The sequence below is a fragment of the Eublepharis macularius genome, chromosome 4 (assembly GCF_028583425.1).
Source record: "Eublepharis macularius isolate TG4126 chromosome 4, MPM_Emac_v1.0, whole genome shotgun sequence".
Taxonomy (NCBI): domain Eukaryota; kingdom Metazoa; phylum Chordata; class Lepidosauria; order Squamata; family Eublepharidae; genus Eublepharis; species Eublepharis macularius.
This window is the reverse complement of record NC_072793.1, coordinates 90,312,148-90,338,662: the sequence shown is the minus strand read 5'-3', so window position 1 is coordinate 90,338,662 and position 26,515 is coordinate 90,312,148. Positions and strand designations below refer to the sequence as shown.

The window sequence follows — 26,515 nt, the reverse complement described above, 5'->3', positions numbered from 1 at the left end:
AATCCCCAGTTCCCAATCAAATTTTGTGCTCATTCTCCACGTGTATATGTGCTACTTCTAGTATCTATGGACACTCTTCATTCAGCCCACATTAATCCCTCATATGCAGTGCATGCCAGGGACTCTGGTGATGTTGGTAGTCTAGTGCATTCTCCACAGCTAGAATGCATTCACCGTAATAAACTCTAGCATCAGAATGCCCAATGAAACTGAATGCTGTATTCTTAACAGGATTCTTTCGCTGTTAGGATTTTAGATGCATCATTACCTTCCATCTAGTAAACACTGCGCAAACAAAAGAACATACAGATATGTTGGTCAGTTGTTAGTTAAGCTAATGAGGTCTTGGGGGGAGGCTGTATTTCATTAAATTTGTTTGTCTTTAAGGAGCCGCATGACTCCTTTTTGATTTTTTATCAAAATTGGCATGTAAAGTTTGAAACAGACTCTTTGTTAATATGAATGCAGACATTATACATTATAGGTATGAACAATGTGAGTGCGCCTGTATATATTTCTGTGAGAAAAAGAAAGCTCCTTGAAGCTTCTTTGAGAAAAGCCTCTTCCTTTTTTGAGAAGGGCAGCCACAGAGCGGAAAAGCTTGTTTGGGGGGAAGACAAGGAAGGGACAGCACGGGAGCAGCAGTCCAAAGGATGCGCCGAGTGTGATCATTTATTCTGCCTTGTTTGGTATCATGAGGCAGCCGCAGTGGTCAAGAATAAAGCAACCCCCACTCCCAATACACACACACTGGGTCACTGAGATGTTTCTTCTTGCCAATCGTGAACGAATTTAGAGTTTGTGGAGGAGACAAGCGGTTGGATGGCGATGCACACGACTGTCTTGAAATGTTGCAAGGCTTTAAGTGGGACCGGCTGGCACTTTGCAACCAAGGACGGGTGGGTGGTGTGCAGAAACTTCAACTTTAGCATGAAAAGGATCCTGCCGACAGCAGGGGAAGTTCGCGTGCATGCGTCTGTCGGTGCGTGTGGACGCGTATGCAGTCCCTGTGTGTGTTTGGGCGGGGGGGGGGGGTGCACACGTATATAGGTGACAAGTAGACAAAGAAATTGGTGTCAGCACAGGTGGATGCACTTGAATGTTCGAAAAGGGAAAACTTAACACCGCTTTTTAGCATCCGTTTCTTTCTGCGGAGTTTATTTGAATTTTCTTCTGCTGTAAGCGGGAGTCGCGTGCGCGTTTTAGGGGAAGGTCGCATTTTGCACTTCCCAATTGCGATGCGCCGGCCGTGTGGTTCCAACCCGACGGGTAACAATAATGGAAAACAATAACCTTCTCATCTTAGAAAGAAAATCGATCCCTTCGAGTGAAACAATTGTTTCTCGAGTCTCCCCTTCTTCTGCAAGCCCCTTCCCCCCATAGCCGACCTTTCTCGGAGAGAAAGAGGGAGCAATTGAACTCATTAGGGACTTTTAAGGCTAATGACTTCCTTAGATTATTGATAATGGGGGAAGAAGGAATCATTTTAAAGCCCTTCTGAGAGCAGGGGAGATTTCGGCGGTGTTTTTCGGGGCCACCTGATCCGAGGCAGAAAGAAGCTTTTTTTAAAAAATGAAACGCATCGGTGCCTGTGCAGATGATTCTGAACGAGCGATTTTTTGTTTTGAACAATAACAACAGAGGTAAAAGCCACATCTTGTTACAGGGAGTTGCGCTTCACTTGTCTAGCATGTGTGCCTGCGCGCCTCGGCGTTTGATTCGGTATTAAAATATAAATTACATAAATCTCTTGTACAAACGGCTGTAGGACTAAAATGTAACCCTTTCCCCTATCCTTTTTAACACTAACACACACATGATTTTAGTGAATGACAGCTGTACCTATTGAATCTGCAACATTCATTTTTTAAAAGGCTCAGGCTACAGGGTGTTTTTTAAAAAATAAAATGACTACAGTTCCTGAGGACTGCAGTAAGATCGTTGAGGACGACTCTCTTGCCGAGGAAAAATGCAGAGTCAGAAAGGAAAGGCGTCCCTCGCATTTGGCAAGTAATGTTTGGAAGACCGGGCGACGAATCGCCGCTGTCTGCGAAACACTTTTCAGCGACGGCGAGCAGGCTAAACTAGGCAGTGAACTTGATGCTTGTTTGGTCGCTTGTTACCCGAATGCCAAGAGCAGAATCTTTCGCAGGCGATCTTTTCACACATCTGTACTCTGGAGTCAGACTCTTAAACTGTGGCTATTTAATTCGACCAGCTAAAAGCCGGGGGTGGGTAGCGCGACTGGCCAAAGCAGAGCGTGAGAGAAGGACCCGTTGTTTGCCATGAGCGACACAAACTTTGGCACTCTCCGCTCGGTGAGGAAAAGTTCCCACCTTCCAAGGTCCCTCCTAGCCTCACGCCTGGAGATGGCTTCTTTCCCCCGCCCGCCCCGCCGCCGAGCCCTCCTTCCTGCCTTCCTTCCTTCCCTCCCCGTGGGCGAGCCCCCTGCCCGCAGACCCTGCCCGCGACTCTTGCGCGCTTCGATTGCAACTTTCTCCGGTCTTCCCCGGCAGAAAAAAGGGGGCGGGCAGGTTGGAGATGCTAATAAGGGGGGCGTGTCCTTGCAGCCCGCCGCCGCTCTGAGTCCTCGACGGCGATTGGGGAAGCGCGCAGTGGCCGAGGAAGCGGTGACGCTATGCAAATATAGGGGGCGGGCCCGCGCCCGCGGGGCGCCGCCCCCTGCCCATTGGGGCTGGTGCGCTCCTGTTTAGCTGCGGGGATAGGCAAAGTGGATTCCGTTGGGGGAGCCTGCAAATCACTCCGGTTTGGACGGGGAGAGGGGGGCGGAGGAGGAAGCGCCGCGAGGGGCTCGGTCCGCGCAGGGTCTCGCTGCTGCTGCGGCTACCTTTCCCGGCGTCCGCGCGCCGCGTGTCTTTTCCCCCTCCCGCTCTCCCTTTCTCCCCAGCAGCCAGCCAGCTTCCTGCGCTGGTGAAGAAAGGCAGGCGAAGAGCGAAAGAGCGGGGGAGAGGAATCGGGGCCCGGAGGAGAAAAGACAAGAAGGGGCGCGCGACAGCAGCAAACTTGCCTCTCCCGGCACTGGAAAATGACACTTGGTGCAGCCCAGGGCGCCGCCGCCGCCGCCGCTCCGGTCGATCCTATTGTTTCTTAGGCTGCCTTCTTTCTCCGGCAGTCCAAAAGGGGGTGACTTCAGCTCGGGAGGGACGGCGGCTTCGTCCTCCCGGCGTCTTGTGTGATCCTGTCAAGCGGCAAACAAGCAACAAACACTCTGCGCGAGAGAAAGAGGCCACCCCGCTGCCCAGCCTCGGAACGAGCGAGCCCAGCAGGCAGCCGAGAGCATCAGCGGCCACCCCCGGGGGTGATCGGGGTCCCCCCCTGGATTCTTTTCTTCTTCTTCGAAGCCTGAGTTCGATTTCCTCTGATTCTCTTTGATTCCACCCGTCTCAAGAAAGAGAAAGTCGCGGGCGATTTGGGTTCTCATCGACACTCTTCTTTGTTGTTGTCTTGTGCTGTGCTTTTTTCTTCCCGCCTTGTCTTTTCTTTTTTAAGAAGAAGGGAGGGCCGTGGTTGTTTTTAATTCATGTTTGGGATTCAGGAAAGCATTCAGAGGAGTGGGAGCAGCATGAAGGAAGAACCCCTCGGCGCGGGGATGAACGCGGTCAGGACCTGGATGCAGGGAGCCGGCGTTCTGGATGCAAACACGGCCGCTCAGAGGTACGTAGGCTCGGCGGCGGCGGCAGCATCCCTCGCTTCCTCTTCCCTGCCTTTCCCTTCTCTGCTCCCAAGTCCAGAGCGCAAGTCGGCCTCGGGTCTGCAGCTGATGGGCAGCCAGCGCTTTCCTACCACAGCAAATAAGCCCGAAGAAAAGACTTTTTGTGTTAGATGGAGAGGAGCACAGTCCTTGGCGACCACGGCACCAGTTTAGAGCCTTTCCGATTGACTTCTGGGGAGCAGGGAGGCTTTCTTTCTTTCTTTCTGCTCAACAACACACACCAAGCCCTATCACTCCAACTTTCACTTTTCCCCTCCTTAAGGAGGGGGAGCTGTCAGAGATAGAACCAACGTGTGTTTCTGCTTCTCATGCTGCCAAGATCCCCTTCAAGAAGCAATGCTGTGCTCCGTGTGTACTTACAAGCTTATTGTTCCCCCTCCCCCCCCCAGTAATAAGGGTCTCTGTTTGCGTTGCTCTTGCCTCCTAAAGCTTCACTCTTCCTGAGTTGGAAACATGTAAACAACTTTTTGTTAACATGTAAACCAAGTTAGTTTGTTTCTTAACCTTTGCTAATAACCGGAGTTTTTGCATAAGTCCTGAGATCTACATACATTTGTTTGTAACTGCCCTCTATACATCCCCACCCCTTCCCAACATAGTATTTTGCCAAGCTATAGCTTTAAATCTTATAGCCCTATTTACTCGCATGTAAGACCAATTGCTTATAATGGGACTTCCTCTGAAGCTGCCATAAGCCCATTTTTAGATATGTATCCGGAATCCATGGTTAACTCTAAACTTTCATGTTGACATCTTCTTGTGTATTTCACTTCATTCCTCACTTCCCACTTCTTCCCCACTCCACCAACCTTCTTAGGAAGAGAAGGTTCTGTAGGGGCAGCCCAAAGGCTGAAATATTTAACATTTTTTCTCCGCAGTTTGGGATGTTTTCCCACCGCAAAAGATGCTGGGCTCCAAGGCGCTGGGAAGGCTCAGGCGAAAAGATAAGGCACATGGTCGAGTTACTGACAGCTCAGGCCAGAGTTGAGGGAACATTTGCGACAGCAACACTTCAAAAGGGAAAGACATTTGCCCAGACCAAACCAGCTATTGCTGGTTTAATCACTATAGGGAGGAAAATGGAGGTTCCAGATGCGTTTTGAAAAGCAGTTTTGAGAGCATAGTTTCTCCCCCTTTCTTCCGAATAGCTGGTTTCCCCTTTAGGGAAAAAAAAGAGCACCAAGGAAGCCGAATCAATAAGTTGTCCATGGTTTTGCCTCCTTTTTCCCAGACTAGGATCCGGAGCAAAAGCTAGAGCAGTCGCCCCATTGCCTGAAGCTGACAATCTAGCAGGGCCCCTGCGTGTGCTTTGACCCGAAAGCCTGTTTGAAAAGTTTGGACAATCTTTCCATGCCTTCGGCAGAGCCCGACCCAGGAGTTCAAGGGCTTTCTGGCTATCGCCCCTGTCCACATCCCTTCTCAGACCCCCGACACCCTGTCCGTGGGGTGATGGCTCGAGGGGTGAGAAGGTATACAGACCCTGGGTGTGGGTGTGGGTGTGTGAAAGGGACGAGATGGACTTGGGGCTCTTTGCGTCTCTCTAACCTGGTCTCTTTCGGCCGCAGCGGGGTGGGCCTGGCCCGGGCGCACTTCGAGAAGCAGCCGCCTTCCAACTTGAGGAAATCGAACTTCTTCCACTTCGTGCTGGCTCTCTATGATCGGCAAGGGCAGCCCGTGGAGATCGAACGCACCGCCTTCGTGGGCTTTGTGGAGAAGGAGAAAGTGAGTATCGGGGCGGGCGGGCAAAGGGTTTGAATCCTCTGACTGCCACCTCGTCTCCCATCACAGTCTCTGAGCTGCGCCCCTTCAAACTCGTGCTTTCCCGCTTGTGATGCTGCATGTCTCGGGGGCGGCTGTTTCCATCGCCAAATCCCTGCTTGCTCCCCTCTGCCCTCGCGATCCGCCCTCCAAACACTCGCACGACCACTTTTGTTCCCCCTCCCCCACAACCCGGTCACTTCAAACACCGCCGACACTCTGCGACGGCATCCCTGGCCTCAGGTGTGTGTGTGTTCTTCCTAGGCTCAACCCGACCCTTGGGGCTTCTGTTCCATACACGCCAGCCCCTTTCCCCTTTGGCACCAGCTTCCAAGTCCCGCATCGATGGGAGGCCAAAAGGCTCCGGGGTGGGGGTGGTCTAGGATTGTAAAATTTGTGAACCTTTTCCAAGAGGCGCCTCTCTTTTTGTCTTTGTGCGTCTGCCAGGAAGCCAACAGCGAAAAGACCAACAACGGGATCCATTACCGGCTGCAGCTTCTCTACAGCAACGGTGAGCCCCCGTCTTGTTCAGCCCTCCTGACAGCTCGCAGCGCCTCTCGCTCTCTAGGGAGCTCCCTGGCTTAATCCCGCTGCTTAGCCCTCGAAACGAAGGGGGAAGGGGTCTCGCCCTGGAAGGCGATCCCGGAGGGTCTGGAGCACAGCAAAGTGCCCCGCCCCGCCCCGGGAAGTTCTCGAAACTGCGTTGGCCTTCATGCGTTTAAATCCCTAGTTTGCCAGACATAACATTCCACCTCGGCCAAAGCGGGCCAAATCCAAACGAGAGGCAGCAAACTTTTCTTTCTGGCTTCTCGCTGAAACCGTTTCTGTCCCTTGCTTTGGGCGGAGCTGGGGGCGGGAGCCTGGAAAGGAAGTGTAGCTGTTATCATCTCCCGCCAAACAGGGGCAAAGGGGCACCGGATGATCTCCGGGGGGGGGTGGGGGTTGCAACTCCTTGGCACGCTCAGAGGGCTCTTCACAAAAGGGGTCGTGTGTGTGTGTGTGTAAATAAAGTTCTCTCTCTTTTTTTACGAACAAGGGCTTTTAAAAATGTATGCAGAACTAATATATTATGACGCCCCCCCCCCCACTAGTAAAGTCTGCGTAGGGTCTCTTTCGGCCTCGTGTTAATAAATACTAGCCAACGCGTTGGCCTTTATACCCCGTTTTGGGACAGCCAAGCAAGCCATGCGCAAATGAAGTGCAAGAGCCGTCGGTGTTGTTGGTCTTGAGGTGGGCGATGCCGATAGTGATTTGTGTCCCTGTGTTTTTGTCCCCCTCTCCCCTCACTTAGGAATAAGAACAGAACAGGATTTTTACGTCCGCTTAATCGACTCCATGACAAAACAAGTAAGTTTTGCTTGACTTAATTCTCTGCTAGCCTGCCTTCGTCGAGTGGAACCGGAGGGGCGGGGGAGAGGTGAGGCGTTGGAGTTGGTCGGGTTTGTGCCGGGAGGAGCAGCGGCGGACTGGCCGGGTGCCCCGGCTCTCGAGAGGGAGAGCGCTCCGACGGAGGTGGCTGCCGTCAGGCCGTGCAATGTGCGCCGGGAGGGGCCGTCCACCTCTGGCCTCTTCCTGTGGGAGTCGCGCCCCGCCCTGGCACAGATTAGCCATTCTGTTCAAGGGGCGGGGGCGGGGGATACTCCCTCTCGCAAAATCGGCCGGCTCACTGTCCGAGCGAATACATTCTAGAGCAAAAGCGAGTCCCACTTTATGCAACAGACCTGACTTCCGAGTAACTTCGCTCAGAGCTGCAGCCTGTGACAGAGCGAGGAATTTTTAAAAGCATCATCAAACTATTTCCAAAGCTCCGTTTTTTTGGGGGCAAACATGCACGCAGCTCTTAAGGAAGGCTATTTAAAAAGAGTTTGGACAGATTCCCCCCCCCCCCCCCCCCCAAAACGCAGTTATAGTTATAGCTCGAGGGAAGCTCTAACGGATGCGGGGATAGAATATGCTGCCTCTCGCCCCCACCCTGCCTTCCCATTCCGAATGCCCCGCTTCTTGGAAAGCAGATTGGGGGACAGCAGCAGCGACTCGTAACGATTTCGAGGCCGAGAGAGCGAAGTTCGTAGCTACGAACCTCACCGGGAGAGAGGCCTCCCCTGAAAAGAAGCCCTGGGAACACCCAACGCCCGCCAAGTCGGAGTGACTCCAGTTCCCGTTTTATACCAGCCGCGTTTGAGCGCTTGTTGAATTGGGCTTTGCTTGCGATAGGTAAATCCCACATCCCAAAAGCGCCTCCTGCTCTTGGTTTCAGATTGGCCGAGAGCCAGGGCGGGGTGAACGAACGACGGCCTTAAAGGTACAGAATCACCGCGGCTATCAATTTTCTCAAGGGCAGTGTACGCTGAGATCAAATTGAAGCTGGCTGTTCTCATTTTATTTACGAATGAAAGAGGAGTTGTAGTTTTTGCTTCCCCCAAATCCGAAGTTAGAATCAGGCATGAAAACGATCAAAAACATAAAGATCACAGCTTCATGCTTTCAGACTACAGGATTCCCCCTCCACACACACACTTTAATTATGCGAATGAAAAGAAATAGAAAACAAACACAGGAGCACCAAACAGCTGCAAGCCAATGTAGCAAATATTTATCCTTGCTTATTTGCAATTACTTTGTTAGTGTTTTATAGGGACAGCGATTAAATCGTGACAGATTTGCACTCACACTGTATAACTAGGCAGTGAAATGTATGCAGGGAGGATAAGTAATTATTTTTAAAATGTTACATTCAAATATAACTCTGGTTTTAATCTGTAATATAGAGAGCCCCCTGTGATGCAGGGTAATTTTCAGCATGACATTTAATTTAGAGGTCTGAAGTGTGTGTACACACTCAGAGGCACATAGTTGTGTTTACAGGTACAGGCTACACACACAACAGAGAGATTTATTTATAAGCAAAAGGAGGAGATGGTTTTTGATTGCCCCAATTATAATATTGTGTATTGATTTAATTATAAACACCTTTTTAAAAACCCGTACTAATTTGCTAGCATTAAAAAAGTCCTTTGAATCCAGTGTGACTGGCTTTCATTATGTTTGATAAGTAATACATGTGGTCCTACCCAAATTCCATTTTTTTCCTGCAGAAAGATTGGGGAGGGGATACTCTTTTTTCAAAGTCGAATTAAATCATTTTATTTCACACATTGCTTTTGAATGTTTCAGATTCCGTCTTCTAAAACTTTTGTTGCTTGACTTTGTTTTTAGTGTCTTTTTGACACCAAACCAGAAAGGTCAAAGTGTTGAGTTTGTTTTAGAACACTGTCTTTGATGCACCCTAAACCACTCTTCCTGCTATTGATGGCTGTCTTACAATGGGGAGAAAAAAGAAAAAAAACCCCAAGTCATTATGTTAGACAATTCTACCAGTCAGATAAAATGAATGAGTTAAAATGATGCTCTTCTAAAAACACTTCATAGCCTGTGTGATCTGAATCCCTTTTACATCTTGGAAGTAAACTACTGAATGTCAGTCTAAATTGCCACAGATCTATGAGCTTATATTTAAAGAGGCAGAAGCCTTTCTAAATAAATAAATAAATGGTTTGTTAAAAGGCAGAATATTGCATCGGTGACTGAACAAAAACATCAGTAAATGTTATATCTTAACAGTTTTCAGGCTACTATTATGCAGGAAATAATGTTTCTCCCCTTTGTGATTATGATCCTTGGTAGAAAGCCACTATTTTAGGTTCTACCAGGTTTAAAATATTTTCCTTAATAAGGCACTTTGCCTATGGTTGCATCATTTTCAAATCTGTGAAATTCTAAAGGAAAAGGAAAAGATATATGAACTGCAATCCTGCATGCAGCTGGGCACTTCAGTGAGATTTAAACAGCCTCACTGTGTGCAGGTTTGCTGCTATAATTTATTTGTAGTAATTATAACACAGAAACAGGCAATCACCACTTTGGAAATCTTTCTTTCTTTCTTTCTTTCTTTCTTTCTTTCTTTCTTTCTTTCTTTCTTTCTTTCTTTCTTTCTTTCTTTCTTTCTTTCTTTCTTTCTTTCTTTCTTTCTTTCTTTCTTTCTTTCTTTCTTTCTTCTAGTTAGAACTAAGCACAAAGGGGAGGAGTGAAAGATTAAGATTGCTAAATAAGACTTTTAAAGTCCAAACCCCAGATTTACACGGTGAGGTCAACAGAGAAATGTAGGATGAAGAAATAACAGTGTGCTAGCAGCAAATGTGTTCTGTCCAAACAACCTTGCTTTATTCTTAAGTGCAGAACATACTCAGCATTGTCACATGTGAAGGATTTTTCAAAGATTGGTCTTCTCCATTTCTTTTGTAACATGGTCTTATTATTATTTCTGGAAAGCAAAGATGTTAGCTAGATTTCTCCTTAAAATGCATTTTGGGTTGGTGGCCTTGGAGTTTGTGTTTCAAGGGTTCTCCAGGGAAGAACTGTGCTATGTTCACCAACGTGTCCAAATGAGGAGATGCCACTTATAGTTTAGCATAGAGTGTGAATAATACAGCAGATTTTGGAGTAACTTTCAGCTTGTAATTAAATCGGGCAAAGCCTGGGTGAAAATTTCTTCAATTTTTAATGCAAGTTAAATATATATTGTTAGAGGGGTAGCGTTCCCATCCTGAAGACTCAGAACAAATTGGATAATGGAATGATGATTTTCAAATGAACCAGTGGCAGGAACATGCATGTTTTAATGGGGCGGGGGGAGCGGGTGTCAGCGAAAGATGCCTATGATTTCCCTATATTTCTATTCACAGAAGCTTTGGTCAGTATTTTAAAAATATCCCCAAAAGGGAATGATTAAATAGATGAGTTTCTTTTTTAACCCACAAAGATACATTCTTTATATGAAAGGCAAACTGGTTTTTAGTTTGAAATCTGTACTGGTGGTGCCACAGAGATGCTTCAAAACTTAGACGGTTTGATCCTGCAAATGAACAGTGTGCTGGTGTGTTTGTTCTCATGCAGCGTGACTGCTGTCATATTGTTCTTTGTTTTGAGTTGTTGTTGCTATTACTTTGTAAATTTCTTTTCATATCTTACTGGTGCTGTGCTTGTACAGACACTGGACTTTGGGATATTGCTGTCTATAACAGAGCAGGTCACACTAATGTTACTCAAGTTGGGGAAAGTATTCAAATTCTGTTGTATTTTCAACAAGCTAAGGAACAGACAGGTTAAGTTATGGAAATCCATATTTTGGAGCTGAATTCTTGTAATTATTTATTTATAAGAAAGCAATGCAGATCTAAGTGGGGTAATACTTGAGTACTACCACATGTTTGTAAGCAAGTATTGACATCTAGAAAATGAGACTAGCAGTACAATCCTCAGCAGCGTAACACCCATTGAAATTTAGAAGGGTGCAACTCTTCTTAGGATTGCACTGCAGATCCTGTTAACATCTTCAATGTTACTCAGGTCAGAAACTTGCCACAGTCTTCAGAGATAGCTAGACTTGGGTGTTATTTCTGTTTGTGTATGAACCAGTACTTTGCCATGAAAAAGGAATTCACCTTGAAACTTTTATGGAGTGCCTGAAGTTTACCATTTGTTAGGTGCTCAGTGTGTGAGTTTACTGTGTTGTACTTCAGAATCGCACTTGGCTTTGGGGCGTCTCAGAGATGTAAAAAGTAGAGGTTGTGCATATTGCAGCGTTGGAATGCTGTTTTGGCATGCACACTCTAATAAATAACACTGGGGAAAATGTAAATATTAGATGAATCTCTTTAGTATGGATTCCCTCAGAATTCAGTCATATTATTTGGCAGTAAGTACATGCTGATTTCTGAACTTTCAGGTAATACGTAAGTGGTTATAGAAATAGCTGATCTCAACAATACAATATTGCAGATTCATTCAGCATTATGATATACATCCCTCCCCCTTGAGCTTAGATTCCTGAAGTAAATATATTTTTCTACTTATGGTGCAATCAGATTGTGCAAATGCACACAGCTATTCCATCGACTTCCCCACTCTGCATGTGGCATGGTGCTTTGGCTGGCCCATATGCGATTAAAATATTATGAATCCATTCAGAAAAGGAATCAGCAGAATCCAGGCTATTGAGCTTGATACGCTTTTGAAATGACGGAGAGAAAGTTTGCAGTCAAGCCAGGTTTTAGCAGCTCCCATGTCCCTTTGTTTATATGTCAAAAAGTGCAGGTGATTTTAATTTTCTTGTATAGAGAAGAATGCAGAAGTTTGAAATTTGCATGCCTGATCAGGACCTGTGTGTTTGGGAAAATGTAAACTCATCATAGTGGAAAATGTGTTGTTTGGAGTCTGGGGGTGAAAACAAAGCTGAGGATTTTGGAGAGACTGCCTGGGCCAGATGGCCTAGTGCATTCCCAGTCTGGCAGCCCAACTGCTCCCTCCTGTATAATATACAGCCATTTGTTCTGGGATATTTACGCTAGAGTTGTTTCCATGCGAATGTTTGAGAAGCATTCAAAATGAACATATTAGCGAGGCAAGAATTTTAGTTAATTCACGTTGAAAAGCTGGCTGGCATCTCAGGGGCAAGATCACAGGAACAATAATGAGCACCTTTTGGTCTAGTGCTTTTGGGAAAGAATATATTCTCTACGTTTAAGGCCTGCTCTGCACGTTGCTTTATGCCATCTCCCTTCATTTGTCAAAAATAATGAGAAACTAGTCTGCAGCTGGAAAATAGGATTATTTGTGGCTAATCAAATGTTGCAAGGGAAAAACAGTTTTCACACAAAATGGTAGAGCTTTTTGCTGATATACAAAGCTTTGTAGATATAGGAAAAGATGCACAATTAGACATCATAATCTGAACCATTGTTCCTGGTGCTTTATAATCATTGGAGCAAGTTCGTAACCCAAAGGATAAAACATTTCTATTATTTATGTAACTATTTATCTAAACATCATTGGATGCCTCAGAAGCTACTACTCAGACATATGAAGTTGTAAGAGACAGTTGGGTGGAGATATAGATAGGTTTTATGGCCAGTTATCCAGTCTGTTTAAAGTTAGTTGAGACAGTCCCATGAATGGGACAACTTAGTTGTAATTAACATGCAGTTGTAGAGCCCGTCTCACTGGAGTTTCCTGTGATTTTTTTTTTAAAAAATCTGTCTGTATGACTGACTTAGAATTGGCCCCACTGAAGGCAAGAGGAGTGACTCGATCGATTTTTTAGCAGTCCTTCCTGTATAAATGCCTGTGACCTCACTGTATGCCCTGCTACAAAAGAAGTAAACAAAAAGGTGAGACAGGTCACAGCACATGTTTGTTTACTTCTTTACTAATGTGGGTTAGGCTGTAGATTTGCAAAATTATTTTTAGTTCTACTGTGGTCTAACTTTATACCCAGAGACTTTCACTTCTTCTTCTTCTTTTTTTTAAAATATGATATTCCTTTGCATCTGGGTACACTGAATTAGAGCTTTGTAAAAATCTTGAGACAATTATAACCCTCCCACCTGCATTTACAAGTATAGTATTAAAATAGTTGAGAAATAAGGTTAAAAAACCATTTTTTGTTTAATGTATAGGAAAAAAAAACTTTTCAGAAAAAGGAGTACTTATTTCAGCATCTTCCTGTAGAGGAACCTGTGTTTCTGGCAGCTGCAAAGGTCTGCGATTGGAACTGTTCAGGCTTCCTTTTTGAAACAAACGTTGTATATATTTGCAACCACGGCTTGTGAGCACAGACAGTGACTTTAAGCTAACAGATATGCCATATGTTTATTACACTGAGCCATAGCGCTTAGCATTTTGGAGGGGAGAGTTAAAATTTGTAACAGAGAAGTATTGAGAAACCATAGTTTGAGTCCAATCTTGTGTTCTGAATCTAACCAATCTCTTCCTTGACTTTCCCAATTCCTTTATCTCAGTTAGAGACTCAAAGTCCTACCTCTGAAGAAATCTAGCTTACAAATTTCAAGCCTTGGTAATGGGACCAAGGAAGGCTAGCTGGCACACATATAGTGCAGAACCTTCTTGTTAAATAGCATGCCATGTATAATGAATGGACACCAAGTCCAGTCACTTTCTTTTATGCCTCAGCTTCACAGTGCATGGAATGTGAAGGATGGTCATGGGACTCATTTGGATCACAAGTTGTGCTTCTGTATATCACTATTCAGTCCTCATATCAAATTGCAAAGGCTGTGCTGCTGCAGAACAATTCCCATTTGCCATGTGTATTTCTGTATTTGGGAGTTAAAAGCCCGGGTTGGTTAAGCGCAAAATGATTGTGTGATCTTTGCAATGCTAAATACTTTGGGTATTCCACACTCGCTTCTGTGGAATATAGAGTGTGGGCCGCTGTGATCTAACATCGTCTTGAACTGGGGTAACACATATTTTTTAATCTTTCTCATTAAAATACTATAACTCAAGAATTTAAAATGAAGTTGGATCACTTCGGGCCAATCTCATTGTCAGTTTGGCTTTTTATTGTCATTACTATCTATGCAATGCTAAGCAGAGTTACACCCTTCTCAGTCCATTGTCTTCTAAGCCCATTGCTTTCTGTACAGTTTCCGAATGGTGCTCATGAAGTGGGACTGAAAAAGTAGGGAGGCCCACACTGTGCCTCTTCCCACCATTGCCAGCAATGCACAGCTCTCAGTTTGAATATGTACACTTGCCTTGATATTAGCTGAATGTGCTAAGAAATGGGAAAGTTAGCCCCTAGTGTGTCGCAAGGCTGAGGATGTTATGCATGTAAGCAAAAGGACTGCTGATGTTAAACACAACAGACAGGTGATTAGATACCACACTGTTGACTCTATTTGTTCATTATTGCTACTTAGTGGGGGGAGGGTTAAGTAGGTACCTGGAGGTTAAGCAAGCATAGCAGACGCAAAATGAGAGGGAAAGGAAGTGAAGAAAGTGAGGGAATTAAACCTGCTTGCTCTTATTTGTAGTTGCTAGTGAAGCTGATATTGCTGCAATTAAACTCACATTGACTTCAGCGCTAGTAATATTGGCATATGAACATGCACAGTGGTGGGCTTCAACATCTTCAATTCTTACTTGGGGGAAAATCTGCTGGGGTCTCACTGTGCTGTATTAAATGCGAAATCAATTATTCAGTGCAAAACACCATCACCCTGGCTTTACTTGCTTTTTTTTGGCAGGGCCCAGATAACCTGACATATCAAATGCAATTAAGCCTTCAGTATGCTTCCATTTGTGTAGTGAAAAGTCCACTCTTGATCACAGTACCAGTCTTTTGCAATATCTTGTGATTCTAGGACTATTTTAAAGGTCTAAAACTGTGAGATTCACAGGGGAATAAATCTTGTCTTTTGAAAAAACTTGTGCCTAGCCACTCTGATTTGCAAGTGACACCCTGACTATAGCAATCCTGAAATAATCCAGGAATCTTCAACCTTATTAGGATACAGTCCATATACTCAGTGGAAATGTTCCCATCAATTGCAATGGAAGGTGAATTGTGCTCATGATATGTTATTTTTGCAAATATCGTGATTTGTCTGGGCACAATTCTGATTGGTTTTTTGGTGGTTTGATGGGAATCATAGGGCTTTTCATTTTTCTCTGTTATTTTGCAGGGAAAGAATTTTCAAGACAGTCTATTGACAAGGCTGTTGTTCAGTATCTTAAAACCTGACCCAAACCCGTTACAAAGAAGGGATTTCAGCATTTAGTTATATACAGTGCTTCAGATCTAGAGCGCTTTGTGCTTCACAGACCACTTTATATATATATATATTTCTTTGTTCATTTCAGTCAATAAGATAGCACAACATACATGCTTCTGTGTGCATCTGTATGTACATCTAAGCTCCTACATCTGCAAGGAATCACTGGTGAATGAGTTTAAAGCTGTGAGTCTAAAAACATGGACTGGGGAAGTATGAAAAATGTTGCAAACATTCAACAAGGTTTGTTGTAGGATTCTCATGTACTGTGTAAAAAGTATTTATAACTGAAATGAAGGTCTTTTATGCAGAATCAGACCATGGGCCCATCTAGTCCGGTAGTATATACTCTGACACTGGCTCTCCAGGTCTTCAGGCTCAGATCTCAGCCAGCCTTGGTGACAAAGATACTTTTAAGCAGAAATGTTGGGGATTAAATTTAGTCCCTTTACACATAAAAACCATGAATTCTAACAAGCTGCAGTCAACAACCTTTTTCTGTATGTTTGGAATCCTCTCAGTCCTCTCAGTGTGCTGAAGAATTAGAACTCTGTGCAACTAAAAAAAGGACGTGTAGCACAAAAAACTCAAAAGCGATAAAATGAAACAATCACTGTACTACAGACTGGATGGGAACTGAGACAAAAAAAGAAATATCTGGATCCAGAGCTGTAACACCACACCCAAAGTGTTGCAAATGAAGTTAGATGCTACGATATTCAGGGTCTATTCAAGCTCTGTTGCAGCGGTTTCAAGAATGAAGTTGGTGTGAGTGTTGAGGAGAACTATAGCAACATCAGTGTTATTATTTATGGCACCACTAAATCATATTAAAATATAATATGCTGGGCTAGAGTGTGATAACACTGTGTTTAAGCAATTACTTTTGCAGCCTAAGATTCACGACTGCTGCACGGGCAAAAAACCCCAAACCCTCTGCCTACCAACTCCGTGGACGACATTATCAAAGGCAAAATTACAGCACAGCCAAACCATCTCATTTAGTATGTGGTGTGATTATTCTACTTGCTGTGCTGTTTACATTTTTCTAGGGTTTTCCCCACCTCATTAGTTAATTGTACTGCTTATTTGTTTTAGGGATGCTGTGATAATATGCATAATTTTAGATGCATCATTTTGACAAAATGCTTCTTGTAATAAGTTTGTGCCAAATGATTCTACTAACTGCAAAAACAGCATTATATGTTGTAAATGCCCCTTGGTGTTGTGGAACAACTATGAGAATGTCACCCACTAATGGCACAATCCTAAACCGTGTTACTGCCTTGTAGACCCATTGAGATCAATGAAAGGTATAACATGATTTAGGATTGTACTCTTAAGGTGTGTGTGTGTGTGTGTGCGTGTGAGAGAGAGAGAGAGAGAGAGTGCTACTTATTCATAGCCTGAAAGTATACATATACCTGAATATTGCCTACATCTTTAATAGTAACTGCCCAGTTCATCTAGTCTGACGTTCTTGAAAAAGGATTAGACAGATTTTTGGAGGATAGGTCTATCAATAGCTAAATGGAACCTCCATGTCCAAAGCAATATGCCTTTGGTACAAAACCAAAAGACGGATGTTCTGATAGGGACATCTGGCTGCCTGATTCTGGAGGTACATCTTTGGTTACAGCAAGGCAATATTTAGGTTCTTATATTATACAGAAACAGAAAAAGCCCATCTGGAGCTTCACAAATCCAACTATATTGGACATGACCAAAAAAAAAAGAAAGCACGAGTCACCCACACTTCATTTTTTCCCATTTCAGTGTAGTAGAGGGAATTTGACCTATTTCAAAATGTCTCTTTCCAATGTAATTAGCTGCCCTACTCAGGGGCAGACTGGCCCAAATACTGGCCACCTGGCTAAGCTTGTTTCAGAACTGTTTTAATGTCCCTGTCCATTCTTGCCCCTGGTGAAATTTCTCCTTGACCCTAGTAAATGATAGAAGCCCCTCCTTGCTTTTCATCTGGTTACGTCTAGCAAAATGAGTTCACTTGTGTCTACCTTTTAACAGGATGGCAGGAGAAGTTAATATGTAAAAAACATATATCTTGCACAGTAGTGTTATATGAGGCTCCCCCCGCATCTTTATTGGACCTCAGTAAATATTTTTTCTTGTAGATTCTAGCTTTTGGTTTCCAGCTTGCCCACTATTGACTTGGCCCCTGGTCACTGGGCTTTTTAAAGAAGTTTGGTCTGAAGCAATAAATGATGTGTGATCTTGTTTTTGCTTTGTGCTATGAAAAGACTCGCCTGCTAATCAAATGTCTGTTAAAGATATAAGAACAGGCTGGGATTATGGCATGTTGGAAAACTTTTTATTTTCCATTTGTTGGGCAGAATCACGTTTTGTTTCAATGTAGCTCTTGTTCTAAGCATTTTAACTATAATGTTTGCATATGGGGGAAAATATGGTATTTCTTTCAAATAATAAGTCAGAACTTACTAGATTGCACTCTTGAAAGTACAGGAGTATTCTCAGGGTTTGTAGACTTGAGATCTGCTATATTCAATTTAAAAATTAAGGACCATTTAGGTGGTAGCAAACTGGGATTTGTTGTCAAAAGTGTATAAATATGTTCAAACTTTATATTTATAGATTGAATTTTTGACCTCCTTTTCAACACAGGATTCCCTAACCCTCCTCTATTTTGTCTTCACAATAACCCTGAGAAGTGAGCTGGGCTGAGAGAAAGTGTTTGTGAACCTCGTTCTAAGTGGCAGTTTGAACTAGAGTATCTCAGACCCTAATCTGATTTTCTAACCACTTCATCACAGTAGGATTGCCAACCTCCAGGTGGCAGCGGGAGATCTCTCAACATTAAAACTGTTCTCCAGCCCATAAAGATCAGTTTCCCTGGAGAAAATGGCTACTTTGAAATGTGGACTGTATGGCATTATACCCTGTTGAGGTCCCTCCCTTCCCCAAATCCCACCGTCCTCAGACACCACCCCTGAAAGCTAGAGGAATCTATCAACCCCAGAGCTGGCAATCCTATCACATAGGCTGTCACTTAAATTATAATTAGTGGAACACTTACATCATTTTAGGATTGAACTAAATGTTATGTGAGGCAAATGTATTGTTCCGATCCTGTGCTGCTACCTTAGGGGCAGAGGGAAGACTTGCAGTCGGACTGGAAGACAGGTTGTTTAAGCTTTTTCCTGTCTACTGATTCTCCCTACAACTCTTCTCCACAGCCTGGATTTTTTAAAAACTGGACTGGAAATGAGCCTAGCTTGGAAGGGGATATGGGAAAGAACTGGCAGGTAGGAGAAGGGTGAAGGCACATCTTCCTGCTTACACTACAAATTACTTTCCTCTGTCTTATTGACAGAGTTCAAACGTGCTTTATAGTGGCACCTAAAAATGTAACACATCAAGTAAATACCATTAATGAAGAAGAACTGAAGTTGTTATATTGGAGGATCTGTCCTGCCTTGTCCTCTTGTTTTCTACAATTTGTTTATTTGCATTTACAGGATTTTACTTCCCTTTAACATATAGCACAGTTAACTATGCTGGCATTGTACACTGCACTTTGTGAATCAGGTTCTGTACTCGTGGGGGAGCAAGTTAAGTTCCCAGCCGTGCTTTTTGTATTAAAATTACATTAACTTTTTCTTTTTATGAATAAACCCCATAGAGTTCTGAGCCCTCCATTTTTTTTACACATTTAAGTTTATATTTTATTCTGCATTGAAAAGAACATTGTGGTTGTCTTGACTACTAAAAAAGCCCATCTTATACAGTGCTCAGAAGATGTGCATAATGCATCAGTTAAAACAGAGGAACGAGCAAAATGAAGATCTCTGTGCACAGCTTCTGCTGCTTTCCAACAACAAATCTTGAGGCAATTTTTGCAAAGATGCTGTCTATTTAAGCAAAGCTAACTGTCTTGCCATGTAGTTATGCATTCATGGACTGTGGCGGTGATAATTTTCTCCAGAAACATTCACTTTGCCGCTAAAATATCTATATCTATCTATATTCCCCTGTCTTTTCTTTCTAGGCGATAGTATACGAAGGACAAGACAAGAACCCTGAAATGTGCAGAGTTCTGCTCACCCATGAAATAATGTGCAGGTAAGAAAGAGCCTGTCACTGTTTAATTAGCTACAAGAAAATGATTTTTTCTCCTCAAAAACTAGGTTGATCTAGATGCTATTTTAGGTAGCTGTCTTCAGTGAGCCCAAAATAACATGGTTTTATGTGTGTAATTAGCAGCAAAGTCACACTCATCAACCACCCATTTTCATTATTTATTAGAGCTTAATTCTGAACAATCTATGAGTGATTTTCATTTAGACATCAAACCCTTAATGGACATGGAAAATGGCTTGGCACCAAAAATGATAGCATCTAAATTGCAGCCCTTGGAGGAGGAGTAATTATCCTGCATAGGCTCAGCAGCAAAGTCCATAGTCCATATGGGTACTGCATGCAGACTTCAGTCTAATGGGCTGAAGCATGCCAGAGATCATCCTTGCAGTTTATAGTAGTTTCCCCTTGGCAGTGAGATGTCAGATAGATTGCTTGAGGAGGAAGTAGGGGCCAGGGAAAGTTATACAGTCTGTGGTCAAGGTGATGATGTCCATAATGCAGATAGAAGGCTTGGATGCAACAAGGACTTGCATGCTTAAATTTACTACAGCCCTTTGCTTTTAATGGCACCATTCATAGTAGCAAATCTACATCCATTTCTTAGTCTTAGGCAAGGGATCATTGCCTAAGACAATGTACAGCATTTGTTCTGGATTGGAAATCTTTCTCCTGTGGCTAGCTTCTTTGAATCTAGTGGGACTTAACAACAAGTACTCTACTGCTGCTATTTTGAAACAGATTGCAGATTTTTCTTCTTTTTTATAGTTACACTTTGCTCTGGATTCCATGACAGACTTCAAGAAGGTTGCCAGCTTCGGAACCTCCCCTAATGCAGTCCTTTTAGCAGCAGTCTGAGCATCAGTAGGCAAATGTTTAGCCATTAAAAGCTTCAGTCACTGATTGTTGTAGTTTAAACCTCTGCAAAAGGTGCAGGAACAGGCCAGGCTTCCCCCTCCCTCAGCAACATGAGATCACTGAAGCAAACTTCCAAGAGACTCATGTTAATGGCTAAGACCTAGCAGTGTAGATGGAGCCAATAAGTCTTTTTACATATTTCAGGAATTTCAGTGCCATAAAACTCTGATATAAAGGAACACTGCTATGGTCTATAACTTGGGATCAGTTATTGAACAGTGCTTTTCTTTCTAGAAAGCTTGGGTTCCCAAACCAAGAAACTGACCTTTTTAGTGCCCCCCCCCCCAGTGACAGAGACTATATTTCTACAAGTTGAGTAAAGGGCAGAGATGCAACAGACACATTTCATTCCACCCAATCCTGGGCCGTTTCCACACAGCTTACCTTCCCTCAGAACGACCTGGAACATTGTGCAAAAAACACGGAAGATCACGTTTTCTTGCACAAGATTTGTGTGACGTCGTGCAAATCACACACGAGAAAACGTGTTCTTCCGTGGTTTTTGCGCGATGTTCCAGGTCGTTCTGAGGGAAGGTAAGCCGTGTGGAAACGGCCCTGGAAAAGCAGTATGTGTTGCCTTTCTCCAAGCCATGCAGATCTTCAGATCCAGAGCTTCTGTTTAGGGGGGGAAAGGTGACAGTCCTCTTTGAAGTACATGTAATAGGTGCAATTCTGAGAAAATAGACAAAGTTCCACATCATGATGAATTTAAGACTATTTGTCCTTAATTATTTACTTACTGACATAAACTGAGTTGTATCCATATCAGAGAGCAGCTGTTTTATTCAACACGTGCCTCCAGTGTGAGCAGATAGCATTTAGAATTTTAACACTCACAAACCCAGCATATTATTTTGTTCTTTTTGAAATATACAAAGATCTACACATTTATTTTACGTTTACTGAAAGTTTAAAAATAACAAGGCTGGAATCTTAGCCGACAAATACTCATGTCAACAAATTCCCTTGCAGCCAATAGACCTTGTCATGAAAACAGTTCCATGCTAATATAATTGACATACTAAGTTTATATTCTTAATATTCAATAGATCTTCTCATTTCCATATAGGCAGAATGGGTTTCCGTTTTCAGTGTTTGCTTGAAAGAAGAGGGCAATGGCCTATTTTTTTTTAAAAAAAAATTAGAACCAAAAGTAGAAGTGAATGTTTCCAGATCCCAGTAGAAGTATAAAAGATGCTGTTGATTTATCAGGCTGCCTGATCTTATTACACAGAGCTATGATCAATTTTTTTAATAACACCCATTCAAACTGAAATTCTCTTTTAAGAAGTTGGGGGGGGGGCTGTTCTTGCTTTCTCTTCTACTTGGTCTCTTGCCTTTTTAAAGCGGAAGTTGGGATATGCTGAATCTGCACCAAGGGTTCAAATGCAGCCTCAATTATAAGCATAAAATTAAAGTCTGTTCCCCATTAATCAGCCCAGCTAATTGCTATGCACTACCATTAGCCATATGGTGCGAAAGACAGCTTGCTCTCTCTAAGATGAAATTTCTTCATTCTAGACATGAAATAGTGAAGGCCCTGTGCTTCAAAATAGCTTGTTTTAGATATTTAATTCCCAAACAACTTTCAGCAGCGCCTTTGATCAAGGCTAACAGCACAATAAAACTTTGAGTTTATGTCACTGAAACTGTATATTTACAGAATGGGGAAGCTCTGGAGTGGCAGAGACAAAGAACTCAGATGTACAGAAGAGACCCTGGATGAATGGGGATGGATAATAGCAAGACTAACATAAGATGTCAGGCATCTCTGTGTTTGTTTTTTTCCAGGGATTTCAAAGCATCTCGACAAGATCATTCTTTTGCTGATGATAAAAATGATGAGGACAAGCATATTGCTATGATAATATTTATTCTTCATCATATTACCAAAGAATTGTTCAAAACTAATTGTTAGTAACCCACTATGAGAGGCAAATAGCAAGAAATAGCCCCAGACCAATGAGCAAGGCCCCCACCCCCATCATGGCTATTTTATGGTGGGAAATGTGGGTTTTACTCATTACAAAGTCCTTGTGTTTGGGAGGAACAGCATGAGGACCTGACATCTTCAAACTGCCCTGTGGAGCTGCAATTGGCTGCTAACATGATTTTTACAAGGGAATCAATGGCTCCATGGGGCAGTTTGGGGAGGCCAGGCTGCAGCCACTTTTCCCTGGGTGCTGTGATTGTAAAAAAAACAAACAAACGGAACCGATATGCATTTGGGAGGCACAAAACTATGTAGATGGAGCCTCTTTTAGTCAAACTGCAGAAGAGGGCAAGGATTAGGTTTCAATATCTCATAGGTACTTTTGCACAGCTTTCATGACTTCAAGACCAGCCTTTTCATAATGGCAAACAATTCAAGGTTTGTATATCTAAATATACCTATCTAAATAAATACCATATACCTAGGCCAGTAGTCTTTGGCCCACAGATCAGGACCTTCAGGTGGGTTACAGAGCCCACCCTGCTGGGACCTAAGCCTTTATAAAGTCACATTTTTTTCAGTTGCTGCTCGGAAATGCCTGCCCTGTACACATGCATCTTTTTGCATGAATAGCAAGAAAAGCAGCAGGATAAGCAGGGGAGGCCACTCTATGTTGGAGAGGTTCTGGATTGTCAGCTTGTTCCTGACTACAGTTTAGCTTGTATTTTCTGTTCCTGGCTCTTGTGGTCTGCTGTGCGCGGTCCTGTCCTTGACACTGCTAAGGTCCTAACTTTGGCTCTCCGTGATGTCATGTGTTGATGGGGCAGTGGGTCCCATGTTGCCCCCCCCCCAGCTCCCAAGACTGGAAAGATTGAAGACCAAGTGCTTTGTTGAAGTTAAATAGGTCTGGGTCCTGGTCAGTATCTGGATGGAAGGCATCTTGGGAACCCCATGAAATCATTATTGGAATGATCTATATTAAAATAATTTTATGTGGTAGAAATACTTTTTTTTAAAAAAGCTCACTCTTGCAAAGATTATATGTATGAACATTGCTAATAAATGTATATACATGAGCACAATCTAGCCAAACTTAAGCACTGATGGGAGACTTAAGCAAATGCTTATTTTTTCCATTTAAATTAATGAGACATAATGGATGCTAAGAAATCCATGATTGGACTTCTAACAGGGTGCGTTTTTCTTAAAAAAATGAAATATAAGCAGAAAGAGCTAAGAATTTGATCTGTGTGTAGGGGGTGGTCAGAACATTTTTCTGATCCAAATCAGCCTGCCTCACTTGTTTTGCTATCCAGAGGAAGGAAGACATAGGATCTCTGTATCCATCACTCAGCAGAAAAATGTCCCAAGATGAAAGATGAAAAACACCCTCTCTCACACACTCTTGTTCAATTGCAGCCTTCTCCCCCCACCCCATCCATGTAGATAGATGTGTCCTCCTCCCCCACATCATCCTGACTTTCTTCTAAGAGTTCATGGAAGCTTACAAAGGGGTATGAGGTAAGCTAGAGTGAGAGAGTCTGGCTTGAGGCAATTGAGGGAGTTCCATGGCTGAATGAGTATTCAAACAAGGTTGTGCCAGAACTTGGCCAAAACTGACCCTGTAGTCTGAAGATCAGGTATAATTTGAGCAGATCTCTGGGCCCCAGTTGGCATCCGTAATGCAGTGTCTGCAGTTTGCTAGGCCATAGCTTCCAGTTCAAGGCCAGATAGTCAGTCAGTCCCTTTATTGGCATAAAATAAAGTCAAACAAAATCAGTATTTGAATTCACAAGGCACTGAACTCAGGCACTTTGAGATGAAGAACAAGTCCTTTCAAATGAGGGGTGCCAGACCCCTGGTGGGGGGCGGAGGATCCCCCGCCCTCGCCCCCCCGCCCCCACTTACCTGGCCAGCGGGGGGGTGCAGGTACCCCCTGTGCATACTCCCCTGCGGAGCTGCGCGCTCCCACGGATCGGGCCCACAGCACCCCAAATGGGCCCGATCCGCGCCAAAACGGCCGCAGATCGGGCCCGTTTTGGCGTGGATCGGGCCTGTTTTGGGACACTGAGGCACGCAGGAGCGCTCCCGCACTCCACAGCAGCTCAAAATGGGCCCAATCTGGGCCAAAACGGCCCTGTTTTGAGGCACTGCGGAATGCAGGAGCATTCCTGTGCGCCACAGTGCCCCAAAACGGGCCCAATCTGTGGGCGTGTTTTGTGCCGCTGTGGAGTGCAGAAGCGTTCGCGCTCTCTACAGCAGCCCCCAACGCGAGCCCCTGCAGAGCATGGGCATGCTGGGGGGGGGCGTGCACAGTGTGATGACATCACTTCCCGAAAGTGACATCGTCACACTTTGTGGGAGCGCGCACGTGCTTTGCATGCACGCTCCCCCCTCGGGACACAGGTAAGAGCCAGGCCCCTGATCCCCCACTGGGACACTGAGGGGGCCTGGCAACCCTATTTCAAATCTAGATTTGTTCATGACTGCTAATTAGACTGATCCTGAAAGAACTCAAACCCTTCTCAGCTGTGAGGGTTGAGAAACACGTGGGAATTCAGGAAGCAGTTCTAAGGGAAAATATATTATTACAAATGAGACTGTGTGGTATCTGCCATCGGCATGGTGAGGTCTTCTATCTGTAGTGAGGATTACTGGGTATCAGTTGGAGTTTTGTATCCAGAAGTCCAGGCATGAAGATCAGGAAGCAACACAAGTTTTAAACAGAAGCAGAGGTTAAGATAAATGGTGCAGCAACAGCTGTCTCGCTTCCATAGTTTATATCTTTTTAGCCAACAGGATATTCTGGAGTGGATTACAGCATGTGGTTAATCCAAAAATACTGGCCTGGTTGATGGAACGGAGTTGTTACAAATGCCAAATTCAGCACAGTTCTGTTGGGTTTTATGTGGAATGAATGTGCTTCAGACAATTCAAGTAGTAAAACCACCTTTTCAATTATGACTCATTGTGGTTACCAGTTTTTTCCCTCCATTACTAAGTATGGAATTTTTAACGCAGAATTTTTGCATAATCTTAAAACCTACCCATTTCCCAGCTACCCATAGACCTTAGTTTGTACCTAATAGTTATATGTTGATTTCTTTTGAATACTGGGTTCAGCTTTTGAAAGTAAGAAAGGTCATATCTTTAATTAGTACTTCTTCTGAAGACAGAGTTGTTTATAGCTTTTCTAGTTGAGATGGACTGTGGAAGATTAAAGGTGTGGTGAATATATAGTAAACCATTAAAGTATTTTCACAACTTCCTAAACATAATAATAGTGATATTTGTTACATAAGTGAGAGAATCCCCAAATCTTGATATTTCTTAAAGCTATTTTTTCACATGGAAGAGAAAAAATCAGTGGTTCTTAGTGATCTTGCTACAACCCAAGGACATTTCTGCAGACTTGGGCAGACTCCATTTAAAAGTCATGCCTGGGACAAGTTTGAAGCCCTTTATGGCCGCCCCACTTTTGGATTTTATTTTCATAAAACTATTTATACAGTATGCTTTTGTAAAAGGCATTTCCATTACACTTAATGCAGATTATCATGTTCTTGGCAGTCTTGTTGACTTGTTATACATTATTTGCTATATTGTTGAACAGCACAAGAGACCCTTTGTCACTCTCCCCAGTTAGGGGAAAACAGTCCATATTCAAACAAAGTAAAGTTACCTTCTATAGATGGATTGAATTTTTATAGGATTCACATCAAATCTTACTAGTCTTGACTCCTCACTTTCATGCTACCTGAATGTGCTGTTAGTTTTCTTGATGCGCACCCAAAGAATAAATGCTACAGCAAAGACTATATCAATATTGTACTTAATGCATTCTAAATTTTTTGCTTTGCTGAAAGCCCTGCTTTCAGAGCTGTGTGGTACAAATAACGTACGTGCTAGAAAATTACATAGATGTCATGTTAAGAAACATCATATGAGAGGAGAGAAGGAACGGGTGTAAATGAGTGGGACTGCCTCCATCCTGTGACCCTTTATATTAATATATGCATAGAGTATGCATGTACATGTGTATTACTCTTAGAAAGTGGTCAGAACCAATGAAAAGAAATGCTTGCCACCATCTGAACAAAGCCTTAAGCACATACATGTGTACATGCATAAGCTTCATAGGCACTCATGTCCCCCCCTCCACCATGCCTTATCGAGTTCCAAAATGGCCATACACACCCCAAAGCTGTTTTGGCACTTGAAAGGTATGTATGTGGAGGAAACAAGAACACAAGTCAGGACCAAGCCTTTACAGCATTTTAAAATTACTTTAAATTGGTGGCAGTGCCCGTGTGGCAGCCCTTGTGGCAGCCGCAAGGATACTATCACATCTAGTTTGGTCTTTGGCCTAACCTACCTCACAGGGTTGTTGTGTGGATAAAATGGAAGAGAGGATAAAAATGTAAG

General features: G+C 43.6%; 1 protein-coding gene across 3 annotated transcripts in view; it reads left to right on the top strand.

The window, feature by feature from the left end:
- Positions 1-2,965: 2,965 nt before the first annotated feature.
- EBF1 (EBF transcription factor 1) overlaps positions 2,966-26,515 on the top strand; it is a 501,457-nt gene continuing 477,907 nt past the window's right edge. For all 3 annotated transcript variants that reach the window (XM_054977386.1, XM_054977385.1, XM_054977384.1), the window contains exons 1-5: positions 2,966-3,675; positions 5,299-5,455; positions 5,939-6,002; positions 6,783-6,838; positions 19,151-19,224. In XM_054977386.1, coding sequence (XP_054833361.1) covers positions 3,542-3,675; positions 5,299-5,455; positions 5,939-6,002; positions 6,783-6,838; positions 19,151-19,224 — 485 coding nt within the window. In that variant the 5' untranslated portion in view covers positions 2,966-3,541. The remainder of the gene's footprint in view (positions 3,676-5,298; positions 5,456-5,938; positions 6,003-6,782; positions 6,839-19,150; positions 19,225-26,515) is intronic.